Source organism: Capra hircus, chromosome 8 (genome assembly GCF_001704415.2).
Source record: "Capra hircus breed San Clemente chromosome 8, ASM170441v1, whole genome shotgun sequence".
NCBI lineage: Eukaryota > Metazoa > Chordata > Mammalia > Artiodactyla > Bovidae > Capra > Capra hircus.
Genome location: NC_030815.1, coordinates 28,686,057 through 28,700,045, shown reverse-complemented (window position 1 = coordinate 28,700,045; position 13,989 = coordinate 28,686,057). Strand labels below are relative to the sequence as shown.

General features: G+C 40.5%; 1 protein-coding gene across 5 annotated transcripts in view; it reads right to left on the bottom strand.

Annotated features, from left to right (window-relative positions):
- The window catches only part of PSIP1 (PC4 and SFRS1 interacting protein 1), a 39,306-nt gene extending 29,149 nt beyond the window's left edge, over window positions 1-10,157 (bottom strand). For 3 of the 5 annotated variants that reach the window (XM_018051941.1, XM_018051939.1, XM_018051940.1), the window contains exons 1-3: window positions 9,962-10,107; window positions 9,195-9,408; window positions 6,223-6,299 (exon numbers count right to left, since the gene is read on the bottom strand). In XM_018051941.1, coding sequence (XP_017907430.1) covers window positions 6,223-6,299; window positions 9,195-9,266 — 149 coding nt within the window. In that variant the 5' untranslated portion in view covers window positions 9,267-9,408; window positions 9,962-10,107. Of the gene's footprint in view, window positions 1-6,222; window positions 6,300-9,194; window positions 9,409-9,961 lie in introns of all 5 variants that reach the window. The other 2 variants (XM_018051942.1, XM_018051938.1) reach the window with 2 other exon arrangements.

The window sequence follows — 13,989 nt, the reverse complement described above, 5'->3', positions numbered from 1 at the left end:
AGAGGTTAAGATTAACTAGTTCACACAGGGTGTTATGAAACAGCACTTGTAGGGACTTGCCTGGTGGTTCAGTGGTTAAGACCGAGCTTCTACAGTCATCAAGACAATATGGTACTGCCACAAAGACAGAAATATGGATAATGGAACAGAATAGAAAGCCCAGAGATAAATCCACACACCTATGGACATCTTATCTTTGACAAAGGAGGCAAGAATTTACAATGGAGAATAGACAATCTCTTTAACAAGCAGTGCTGGGAAAACAGGTCAACCACCTGTAAAAGAATGGAACTAGAACACTTTCTAACACCATACACAAAAATAAACTCAAAATGGATTAATGATCTAACTAGTTTCTAAGACCAGAAACTATAAAACTCCTAGAGGAAAACATAGGCAAAACACTCTCTGGCATAAATTACAGCAAGATCCTCTATGACCCACCTCCCTGAGTAATGGAAATAAAAGCAAAAATAAACAAATGTGACCTAATTAAACTTAGAAGCTTTTGCAAAATGAAGGAAACTATAAGCAAGATGAAAAGACAGCCTTCAGAATGGGAGAAAACAATAGCAAACAAAGCAGCTGACGGAGAATTAATCTCAAAAATATACAAACAGCTCATGTAGCTCAACTCCAGAAAAATAAGCGACCTAATCAAAAAATGGGCTAAAGAATAGACATTTCTCCAAAGAAGGCATACAGAGGCTCAACATCACTATCAGAGAAATGCAAATCAAAACCACAATGAGGTACCATCTCACACCAGTCAGAATGGCTGCTATTAAAAAGTCAACAAACAATAAATTCTGGAGAGTGTGGAGAAAAGGGAACCCTCTTACACTGTTGGTGGGAATGCAAACTAGTACAGCCACTATGGAGAACAGTGCGGAGATTCCTTAAAAAACTGGAAACAGAACTGCCATACGACCCAGCAATCCCACTGCTGGGCATACACACCGAGGAAACTAGAATTGAAAGCTACACATGTACCCCAATGTTCATCACAGCACTGTTTATAATAGCCAGGACATGGAAGCAACCTAGATGTCCATCAGCAGATGAATGGATAAGAAAGTTGGGGTACATATACATAATGGGATATTGCTCAGCTATTAAAAAGAATGCATTTGAATCAGTTCTAATAAGATGGATGAAACTGGAGCCTATTATACAGAGTGAAGTAAGTCAGAAAGAAAAACACAAATACAGTATATTAACGCACATATATGGAATTTAGAAAGATGGTAATGACGACCCTATATGAGAAACAGCAAGATACACAGATAGAAAAAGACTTCTGGACTCTGTGGGAGAAGACGAGGGTGGGATGATTTGAGAGAAGAGCACTGAAACATATATATTACCACATGTAAAATAGATCACCAGTCCAAGCTTGATGCATGAAACAGGGCACTCAAAGCCAGTGCACTGGGACAACCTAGAGGGATGGGATAGGGTGTTCGGGATGGGGAACACATGCACACCGGTGGCTGACTCATGTCAGTGTAGGGCAAAAACCACAACAATACCTTAATTAGATCCCAATTGAAATTTAAAAAACCAAAAATAAAAGAAAGACTGAGCTTTCAATGCAGGGGGCACAGGTCTGATTTGTGGTCAGGGAACAAAGATTCCAACATCCCTTGCAGCACAGCCAAAAAGTAAGAATTTAACAACAGCATTTATACACAGAATTTGGGGGTTTTGTCTGTTGCTAAAGTTAACAAGGAGGTCACTGAAAGGCTCTGGACAGAGAAAATGACATGATCTGACTGAAATATCAAGATCACTCTGACTATATATGAAGAGTGAAAGCTGAGCCCAAGATAGAGACAGGACACTATTCCTAAGAGTAACTGCAGCTTGAACTTAAGTTGCCACAGAGGAGTGGAAGAAAGCAGATTAGAATTCATTTTAAAGGAAAAGAATTAAGACTTGCTGACTGACTAGATGTGGGGAGGAAAAGGATAAGACTATAAGAAATCAAGGATAACACTAAGATTTTTGGCTCCAGCAAAAAGCACTGTATCTTTGTCAGTCTCATTTACTAAGAATCTGTTTCCAATATATTAGTTTTATGACATCTAGTAGCCCATCATGTTTGGTATATGTTTAAGAGCTCACTGTTAAATAGTGTTCAAAACTTTGGTGGATAAATTAACTATGAAAGGTGTAAAAAATTATGAAAAATCAAATGCTTGCCGCTCAGGAAATGAATGCAGTTACAAAGGGATTCTGCTCTCACTTCACAATAAAAAAAATGTTTTTTATTTACAAATCAGTTACAAATAACTAGGCTTCCCTGGTGGCTCAGAGAATTCCATGGACAGGAGAGCCTGCCAGGTTTTGTGGGGTCACAATGAGCTGACCATGACTAAGCGACTAACACTACTTTTCACTTTTATGAATATCTAGTTTTCTAATTGTCATTTCTTCTTCCATGTTCTTCTTTTCCCATCTTCTTAACTACAGGCTCCTGGATTAAACTCCAACTTATGCAAGTTCCAAACAGAAAGGTTTAAATAACCGCCCTCCCAAATCCTGAGGGGGAAAAAGGCAAACACTCACCGCAATTCAGTTTCTAAAAATTAACCTTAAATACCAAAACGTTAAGCCACCAGACTAATAGATACAAGAGCACTGCCTTTCCAAAGGTAACAGTTTATTTATGAGATCACTGAGGCACAAAAACTACAAGTACATTTTGAAATGAAAATTTAATATCATTAGCTTAATCTCCTGAATATATTCTAATTTTTGAATACTAGTAATTCACCATCTTCATTTCCCACTAAATAATACCACTGTTATGTTATTAACCAAACAATGCTTATGAAAATTTAGTTCTTTGACATAGTCTGTTTTGATTTATAATCTACAGATATTTACAACATAAAAATCCTCATTTTTAAATGTTGAGGAAGGGATGATCATTCTTCTAAGTTTAACATAAGAATGACTATGTGTTCTATAATACTATGTGTTAGTCACTCGGTCATGTCCAACTCTTTGCAACCCCATGGACTGTAGACTGCCAGGCTTCTATGTCCACAGAGTTTTACTTGCCATCTCCTTCTCCAGGTCTATAATACTATAAGGATACATAGAAATTCTAGGGAATGTCTAACTCACATTACTCTGATATAGTTAGTATTCAATCTTCGCATGCATTCCAATTATCTGGAAGGCTACTTAAAATAGACTGCTGGGCTCCACACCTCCATTTCTGATTCACTGAATCTTAGGTGGGTGGGGTCCAGGAATTTGCATGCCTATCTAAAGTTCCCAGGTGCTGTTTCCATGTAAGGTGCAGCTTGACCTGGGATCACACTTTAAAAACCCTTATTCCAATAGATATTACACAATTTTCATTAAAAGATACCTTCCCTATTGAATTTATGGAAGTTTTAAATGGTAGATTATCCCAGATAATCAGAAACTCATTTTTTAATTAAATTTTGTATTCAAAGTATATTCAAATTTTTATACTCAAAGTAATTATGAAGGCCAACACAATTCTGAACTCAAAACTGGATTTTAAAGAAGACAATTATGTGGCACTGCATGATGTCACTAATATGAAACGTCAAGAACTGGCAAGTCTAGACAGATAGTAAACTAATGGGTATCTAGGCCCAGGGGGCAGGAAATGAAGAGTGACTGCTAACGGTTATGGAAGTAAATATACTAACACCCACTAAAGTTTACACTTTACACAACTTTATGATGTAAATTACATATAAAGCTATTTAAAAATTTTTTTTGGAAGTTCATACAGTAGCTAAGCAATGTTAAACAAATGTTGTCATTGTTGACACTCTTCAGTTCAGTTCAGTTGCTCAGTCGTGTCCGGCTCTTTGTGACCCCATGAATTGCAGCATGCCAGGCCTCCCTGTCCATCACCAACTCCCGGAGTTCACTCAAACCCGTGTCCAGTGAGTCGGTGATACCATCCAGCCATCTCATCCTCTGTCGTCCCCTTCTCCTCCTGCCCCCAATCCCTCCCAGCATCAGAGTCTTTTCCAATGAGTCAACTCTTCACATGAGGTGGCCAAAGTACTGGAGTTTCAGCTTTAGCATCATTCCTTCCAATGAACACCCAGGACTGATCTCCTTCAGAATGGACTGGTTGGATCTCCTTGCAGTCCAAGGGACTCTCAAGAGTCTTCTCCAACACCACAGTTCAAAAGCATCAATTCTTTGGCACTCAGCTTTCTTCACAGTCCAACACTCACATCCATACATGACCACAGGAAAAACCATAGCCTTGACTAGATGGACCTTTGTTGGCAAAGTAATGTCTCTGCTTTTGAATATGCTATCTAGATTGGTCATAACTTTCCTTCAAAGGAGCAAGTGTCTTTTAATTTCATGGTTGCAATCACCATCTGCTGTGATTTTGGAGCCCAAAAAATAAAGTCTGACACTGTTTCCACATCTATTTCCCATGAAATGATGGGACCAGATGCCATGATCTTAGTTTTCTGAATGTTGAGCTTTAAGCCAACTTTTTCACTCTCCTCTTTTACTTTCATCAAGAGGCTTTTTAGTTCCTCTTCACTTTCTGCCATAAGCGTGGTATGCGGTTATTATATTTCTCCCAGCAATCTTGATTCCAGCTTGTGCTTCTTCCAGCCCAGCATTTCTCATGATGTACTCTGCATAGAAGTTAAGTAAGCAGGGTGACAATATACTGCCTTGATGTACTCCTTTTCCTATTTGGAAACAGTCTGTTGTTCCATGTCCAGTTCTAACTGTTGCTTCTTGACCTGCATACAGATTTCTCAACAGGCAGGTCAGGTGGTCTCGTATTCCCATCTCTTTCAGAATTTTCCAGTTTATTCTGATCCACACAGTCAAAGGCTTTGGCATAGTCAATAAAGCAGAAATAAATGTTTTTCTGGACCTCTCTTGCTTTTTCCATGATCCAGCGGATGTTGGCAATTTGATCTCTGGTTCCTCTGCCTTTTCTAAAACCAGCTTGAACATCTGGAAGTTCACAGTTCACATATTACTGAAGCCTGGCTTGGAGAATTTTGAGCATTACTTTACTAGCGTGTGAGACGATTGCAATTTTGCGGTAGTTTGAGCATTCTTTGGCATTGCCTTTCTTTGGGATTGGAATGAAAACTGACTTTTTCCAGAACTGTGGCCACTGCTGAGTTTTCCAAATTTGCTGGCATATTGAGTGCAGCACTTTCACAGCATCATCTTCCAGGACTTGAAACAGCTCAACTGGAATTTCATCACCTCCACTAGCTTTGTTCATAGTGATGCTTTCTAAGGCCCACTTGACTTCACATTTCAGGATGTCTGGCTCTAGGTGAGTGATCACCTCATCATGATCATCTGGGTCGTGAAAATCTTTTTGGTACAGTTCTTCTGTGTATTCTTTCCACCTCTTCTTAATATTTTCTGCTTCTGTTAGGTCCATACCATTATATAATTTTAACTAGAGTAACCCCAGTTTTGTTTAACCTGAACCCAGGTAAACAAGTCTACCAAAATTACTGCAAATTCTAAACCTAAAGTTCAAAACTGGTGAGGTTATATGCTACTTGTAAGGCTATTAAAATATAGGCATGTAGTAATATTATTTTTCATAATTAATGAGATAGCCCCTGGATTAATCCTCCACACCTAGAAGTAACAGTTCAGTATTCAGCTACAATGTCTGAGAAATTAATTTGCTTCTCCAAATCAGTTTCTGCCCAGAAATCCACCAGGGACAGCAGAGCAGTAACAGTAGCTCCCAGAATCATACAAATACACAGAGAAGGAACTATTCAGATTTCTTTTCACCTTTCCCACAATATACCATTAGTGTGGCTAAAATCACAAAGCCTAAAATAGGGTGTCAGGTCATCATTACAAAAGCACTAATTACACTAAATATGAATACTGAACACCTTGTTAAAACTTTCCTTACACACTTTCTCATTCATCAGTTATTTTCTGACTCCTGAGAGGATCAATCTACATCTTTTATGATTAAGGACGTCCATGCCAGTAAAAGTTAAACCTGCAGTGTGTAATTTAACATAAAAATAAATTTAAAAGGGACACGTGAAGACTTTTTTTCCAAGTTCAAAGATGATTTTAATGTTTTCTGTTACTTTATTATTTTCTCTCTTAATTAACCCCTGCTTGCTTTTCGTTATATACCCAATGAACCTGCTATATTAACTCTGATTTGCCTTTAGAACTAAAAAGACTTACGTCTCATGAGTTCCAAAAAAGAAAATCGGTAGTTTGTTTGTGGGTGGTTTTACAGCTCCATCAGGAACTTCATCTACCTAAAAAAGAGAAAGATCAGAAAAATTAAAATCTTTTGAATCATACACACTTAAACACACCAGAGTAAACTGAAAACAAGACATCCAAAAGGGTATCTGCTATGAAATGGACCAGTTCTACAGGTCCACAATCCCTCATCTCTAGTTCTGAAACTCAAGAAGCTCAGAAAACCAGTATATTTCTCAAAACTCATGTGACAGCAAAACCTGCATAGAAACTGAAGCTATTCCATCATTTCTTTTATCCATCTAGCATTTCTACTGATGCTTCTCTGCAGAAATATCATGTTAGATTATCATTTGCCATTCTAGACCTTATCACAGAAAGATGTACCGTATGTGGACCATCACTACCATTCTAAAACCCCAAAATTCTGAATGTTCACATAAATCTGCCCCTAAGTACTCCAGATAAGGAACTATGAATCTGTTCAAAAATTTTAAATGCTATTTCCATAGAGAGGCTATCCAAATACTGGAGTAATGTAAAACCAGACATTAAAAAGGTGAAAGCAGTACTTTTCCAAATCTGAAACATATACTTATGAAAACATCTTAGACCTACATGGCTGAGTAACATGAGTTACCTATTCCTTTTTCATTTCTCTTTTAACATTTTAATACTTCTAATTAAGTAAGGAAGACGGTATCAGGTACTGCTATGTCAAACACATCTATAATAGTTGTTACTTTCTTATCAGAGTTAAGGCCATCAGACAGTAGTACTTAGCCAGAATTTAACATTTCTACTTCATTATTTACTTAAATTTCATAATACATTTCTAGAAATAGAAATAAAATTAGAATAGAAATAAATTTCTATTTCATTCCTTTCAAGATTTCAAAGACATTTCAATTTTTAAAAATCTGTTGACTTTTAAGAAGGGTATAACCAACAGAAGGGTATAACCAACAGAAGAAGGGTATAACCAACAGAAGACCTACTATGCTCCTTATGTATGATCATAAAGAAATGGTTTAATAAAAGACCATGAGGGTGACTTCACTGGTTGGTAGTCTGAAGGTTTCAGCCATCAATAAGAATCATTAGCACCCAACACCCTTAGGAACTTAATTTCCTCACATATATATATGTGTGTGTGACACAGACAATATCAAATCTAAATGCAACTGTTTCTAAGAAAAAAAGGGTAAAATAAAAGAGACTAAAATTTTCCATTTCAATACGAATTGGTAAATGCAGCATTTATTAAATAAAACACTCTGGCCCTCCTGAAGCTACCTTATTTTGCTTTTACTAGCACTGTTAGTCACCTAACAGACTGAACCATGCGGGGAAGATGATTTAGAACAGTGATTTTTAAAGAGTTTCCATTTGGTTTTAAACTACACTGCTACATAGAAATTTGAATGAAGATGTATCCCATAACCTCAGATTTTCTAACACCTCAAAATAATCATGCGTTAATCTAACCACAAAAAATGTTATCTTGGACGAGCCTTAAACCTTCTCAGTTTGCCTATCCTCCACTTAAACATGAAATAGTTTTTTAGTGCATGACTTATATACTAAGGATGGGGGGTGGGGATGATAAGGAAATTCAGTTTACATCTATTGCTCTGAGAACTTTACAATCTATTTGGAAGTCAAAGAATGCACACAGCATTAAAATAAAGTGATCACAAAGGAAACAAAGTGTCAAATATACAGACAAGAATTATGATTAAGGATTTTTCCACTAAGACTGAAAAGGCAGACTTAATAGACTAGTGGGAAAAAATTCTTTCCAGGCTGGAAGGAAATCTATGAATCTGACTTACAGCTGGATGGGAAAAATTAAGAAATGGTGAACATTTTACACTTGGATAGCACTCAGCAACTCCATGATTCTCTGTAACGAATGGCTTATCTTTCCTCCCAGCTGACATAATTAAAACTATAGGATTTAATTATCTTTAAGAAACACACTCCTCAAAAAAGAGTAAATTAGTGGAAATTACAGCTTTAGAATATCATGTGTATATTTAAAAAGGCTCTTGAGCTTACTGAGTTTAACCTTTTTCAGGTTCTATCACTATATTAGAACCCGAGTCCTACTATAAGCTAAAAGATCTTTTTTCTGAAAATGGTGCTTTTAAGTCTCAATTCCTAAATGTCACAAAAAATCCTGAGCTCTGAATCACCTCTCTGTACTACATGAGAACTAAGGAATGTGGGTTTACTCCTCCTTTCACCTATGGGAAACAATCAGAGGTGGAACAACTTCTTCAAGGTCATAAGGCAAACTTCACCAATAAAAACTTGAAAACGAATTTTCTAGACTTTCTCTGATGCTCCCTTATTGTAAAATTTTCCAGAATACCCAGTCCTAGCTTTCATTGAACCAGTCAATCCAGAAGGTCTCATTAACTATAAAACAGGAAAGAATACCTACGAATTCAATTTAATTCCATACAACCTTTTAAGAATACCTACGAATTCAATTTAATTCCATACAACCTTTTGACACCCAATAGTTTGCATAGATTCCATTGCTATTTTGGATTTTATTCAAAATTAAGAAAATGTCGCAGATTCTTTACCGTCTGAGCCACCAGGGAAGCCCCCAATTTTTTTTTAAACACAAAATCCGTATTTGTTTTCACCTACAATGGAACAAGAATGGCATCATCTTTAAATATTTCCTATTAAGAAAACCTGCCAAAGTCTGTCAACAACCATAGGAAAACACCTAAGTATGCCAAAACACCTGGATTTTTAAATTGCATAGAAGATTAGTGGGCAAAAAACTAAAAAGATCAGGTTACAAATGAGACTAAAGGAAACCGAGGGAGAGAAAGGATACGAGGAGGGGGAAAAAAAAGAGAAAAGGGTAGGAAGTAGGCCTCTGAAGAAGGTAGCACCGCTAAACGCGAAGGTTAAAAATCACTTACTCGAGCTGGCCAATGAGGATAACCTTTCATCTTGGCGAAGATGAGGTCCCCAGGTTTGAAGTCGCGAGTCATGTTTCAGGGGCGAGGCCGAGGGTCCGAAGCCCAAGGAGGAGGTGCGGCGGTGCGGACTGTGAGGGGATGCGGGAGGGCGGACGGGAGCCGCGGCTCCCGCGGTGGCGGGAGGGGGAGGATGCCTCGGGGTGCCCCGACGCGCCTGCGAGGGAGAGCACCGAGGGCGGTTAAAGCTCAGAAACCCGGAGGGAGGGGCCGTACGGGGAGCGACGGGGGAGGGGGAGGGGAGGCCCGCGGAGGGGCAAGGGTGGGGGGTGGGAGAGTGAGGGGGAGGGCCGCCTCCCGCTCCTCGCCCGGGAGTGCGCGGCCTCCGCAGCCCCAGAGCTACCCCTCCAGGCTTCGCAAGGTCCACCGCTCCACGACCGAAAAGACGCCACCACCTGAGGCAGAGATGCTTCTCAGTCCCCTATTCCCCTTGCTCCCGCCCCATCGTTCCTCAGCCTTTTTTTCCCCCGAAGCTGAAGCCCCAAGAGGGTGGGAGGTCGGCGAGAGGAGGAGGGGGGAGAAAAAAGATGGCAAAAAGCAGGGGAACGTTGCCCTTCCATCCACACACGGCCTCTCCCACAGCCTTCTTCCCGACGGTCGCAGCCCCGGGCCGAACCGCGACTCCCCGGCGGGCCGCGGCCACTTCCCAGCTAGAGCCAGGAGTGAGGCCACCGAGGGGGGGGCGGGGCGAGTCCCCGCCGCCCGCTCACCTGCCCGGGCCGCGGGCGCTGAGGCTGCGGTGGCGGGCCGGCCGCCTCTGTCCGCGTCCACGCAAGCCACCTGCGCCACCAGCTGCCGCAGAGCCGTCTCAACGGCTCCGAATAACAACCGCCGCCGCCGCCGCCGCCGTCGCTGCGCTGCTCCCGCGCGGCTCCCGCTCGGCGCCCGCTAGCACTGGGGCAGGACCAACTGCTCGCCGACGGAGGGGGAGATAACGCAGCACCCGCCAAAGGTGTGTAGCCTCAGCGCGGAGCTTCAGGACACCCTAGATCCCAAGTTCGCTTTTTCCCAACGTTTGCAGCCTGATGGAGAGAGAGACGGGTCCGAAGAACAAAGAAGTGGGTGCAAACAGTTCGACCCGCTGTGGCTCCCCCCTGCGGTTTGCGGAGTGGTCGGGCCCGGCCCGCCCCTGCTGGCTGCTCTGCGTGTGTGTATTTGTATGTGTACTGTATGTAAAAGGCGGGGAGGGAGGAAACGATTGTTGTGGACGGGATTTGGGGGCGGGTGTCCGGGCCTCCAGCCCTAGGCTGTGTGTTGAGAGAACCTGGCAGCCGAAAGCTGCGTGTTCTTGCGTCGTTTCCCAGGGTGGAGAGGTTTTTAATGCTGCACTTGCGCTGTTTGCACCATCCAAAAAAGAACTGTACAAAAACCCATAGACGAAATCGGAGCATGAGGCGGTTGCACGGTGTGCAGCTTGCAGGCCTCTTAAACCTCGCTGAAGGGGCCCTGCAGTCTCCTTTTCCTTGAAATTGTAATATGAGAAAGCCTCATTTCTTTTAAATTTAAAGCACCAAGAACTATTTAGAAATATGAAATCCTAACGAATGCAAAACCTGCAGGCTAGAAAACAATGACAGGAAAGCATTAAGCCATTTAGATAGGATGTGGGTTTGGGCATTACCAAAATTTGGCTGCATCTAAATTTTATTTTCCTAGTAAAATGGTAGCTGGTAGGTGGCACTAAACCTCAAATGTTTCTCTCTCAAAATATTCTTCAAAGGATTTCTAAAATTTTTTTATCCTTTAGCCAATACATTTTTAATAAGTTGGTTGTAATTAAGTCCAGCCTTCTGATGTAAGTTGATATTTTGATATTTTTACTGTATCAGAACACCAGAATTGTCTTATTTAACCATTAAAATTCACCCAGGTTCCCAATAAATGTAGCAATGAAAGCATTTTGAAAACTTACAAACTGATCTTAAATTTTGTTTCATCCTTCATTGAGGGGCCCCTTACCCAAAGTACCTACTAAGTCTCAAGCACTCTTAGATGCTAAGGGTAGGACAATGAACGAGAAGTACGGACAGTTCTCATTTACAACTAAATGAAAATATGAAAAAAGTATAAAAATATTAAAATATGTAAATAAAAGTATATAGCTCATACTTCTCTAAACAAAGAATTCACAATTGGGAATAAATCAAATAATGCTTCATATTAAGTTGGTAAAAATTGAGGATTTTTAAGAGATATGCATTGGCCTTTAAAAAGAATGAAAGAAGACATTCCCAATGCAAAATGTCTTGCAGGAGACTGACTCATACCTCTGGCAACATGCAAAGGGCTCCATGTGCTGCAAAAGAGAAACTTGAGTGGCAAAAGAGAAGGAAGGGTTGGAGGCATGTTTTGAAGCTTCTCATTCTAAATTTGAGTTTGATATGATACATACCAGGGAGCTACTATAGTTTACTCAGCAACAAAGGTAAAGATGATTCCTTAAAAAGTTAACCTTGCTTGCTACAAAGTAGATGACAGTAGAACAAGGCTGAAGATTTCTGTTGTACTCCCTAAGTGACTGGTTTCTGGAGGAGACTGTTGACTATGAAAGAGGGAAGGAAGGGCACAGCTAAGTACACAAAGAAATAATTGTCAGTTAGTCATAAATAGTGCACAGGAAAAAGTGGAGAAAGATGCATTGAAGAAAAATTCCAAGCACTGAGTAGGAGAAACCAAGGCATCCTCCAGCAACCATCTCATGTGCACCCGCTTTGTTCTAAATCCAGTGAGGCTTTGCAACTCCAAGTGTGGTCCAGGGGTTTCACCTGGAATTTGTTAGAAGAAACTCAGCCCCTCCCCAGTCCTGCTAAATCAGAATCTGTGTTTTAACAAGATCCCCATAACAAGATTCTTAGGCAAATTCAAGTTTGAGAAACTACTGCTGTAGAAGACACTACAGACCATAGGTACTTAATATCAAGTAGGGGAGACAGGTATATATTAATAGATAAATTACAATTAATATTAAAAGATAATTTATATTAACGCTTTATGATAGTATCAATAAGTAAAGAGAGAGTGATTACTGGGAGCCAGGAGATCCTCAGAAAAGAAATGGAAAATAGAGGGAAAATATGAAAGCATTGATGTTTTAGTGTTAATACTGAAAAGAGAAAAAGTACAAATTAGCTCTTGCTGTCTGTAAGTTCTGGCAATTTTGATTTTTGATAGTCTGTAGACAAGGAATGATTCCCTTTAAACAATAAGTCAGGGCAAAACAGGTGGTAGTTTAAGCCTCTAGAGAACAAAAGCCCAGGATCCCTGGGAGCCGCAGTTCCAGAGAGGAGGGGGAGGGGAAGAGAGGAGCGGGAGAGGGAGGCGGGGTGTTGGGCTCATGAGAGCCACTTGGAGAGATTTTCTAAACTACTGTAAGCTTATGCTCCTCTCCAGTCATGCTTGATGCACCCCTCCCCCATAGTCAGCCTTCTTAGTGTGGATGCCAGAAAAAGTAGAGCAAGAAATTAGAGGAGCAATGGGAAGTTGCAAGAAGAAAATACAATATTCAAACCAACTAAAGCCAAGTAGAGGGGGAAAGGAGATCTGAATGAACTGATGGAGAAGCTTGACTTACAGTCTCTCATTTAATCCAGGTGTTACTATCCCCATTTTACAGATGAGCAAACAGACACACAGAAGTTCTGCAACTTACCCAAAATAAACATCTACGCAGCCGGCCAAGGCAACAGTTCAGCCCTTCAGTTCTCAAGTCCACCCCCGCCTCCCCGCCCCCCTGCCTTTGTGTGATCCCACACCTCATCTAGGTGGAGCCGGGGGCAAGCAGCACTGTGTAATTAGAAAAAGATGCTGGAAGTAAAACCAGCACTCTTCCACCTTCTGTCTTCGGACTTGAAAGTATTTCCAGCTTCAAATTTCCTCACAGTCTCCGTGTGCCCCACCCCATTCGCAGCTTGTCCCTACCACCAGCCTATTCTGTTTAACTCCTAGCCGTAAAGAACTCAAACCCAAAATCTCCCCATGAAAGACTGTCTGACCTCATCTTACCGTGATATAGTTTCTTCATTAATAATTTTTCTGACTCGTCTATACTTGGAGGAAGGCACTATCTTGGTGATTAGTGCCTGGCATTCACAGGCACTGAATAAAATTTGTCTCAATAAATATTTGTTGACTAAATGAGAGGAAGGTGAAAAACTCTAGGTGAAAAACTCTGACAGTCCCTCATCCTTTAAGCTGAGAAAGCAGATAAGACACTCAAGGGTACTTATATTTGTTTTGACTTTGTGAATATTTCATGTACTTAAAGGTTAACCCTTTAAAAGCACTGACATTATTCATAGACTACAAGTACATTCACTGTAACCACTTTAATGGAAATCATTTCTAAGTAAGTGTTGATGTGTATCCCCAGAATTAAGCAATGATAATCCCTTCCTTCACTTCTTTTATGTATAATGTGCACAAGTCCCCACACTAACACACAGTATTAGTAATACAAACTTATTGGTATGAACAGCAATTGGTACTGAACTGTTTTCTTATATGTGATATTTTAAGCCTTGTGGTGAGGAAGTAAGCAAGAATATGGGGAAGATAAAGAACATCAATCAAATAGCTCGGGACTTCCCTGGTGGTCCAGTAGCTAAGACTCCATGCTTCCAATGCACGGGGCCTGGGTTCAATCTCTGGTCAGGGAACTAGATCCCACATGCTGCAGGTAAGACTCAGCACAGTCAAAGAAATAATTTTTTTTTTTTTTAAAGAGTTGTCAGAGATGTAA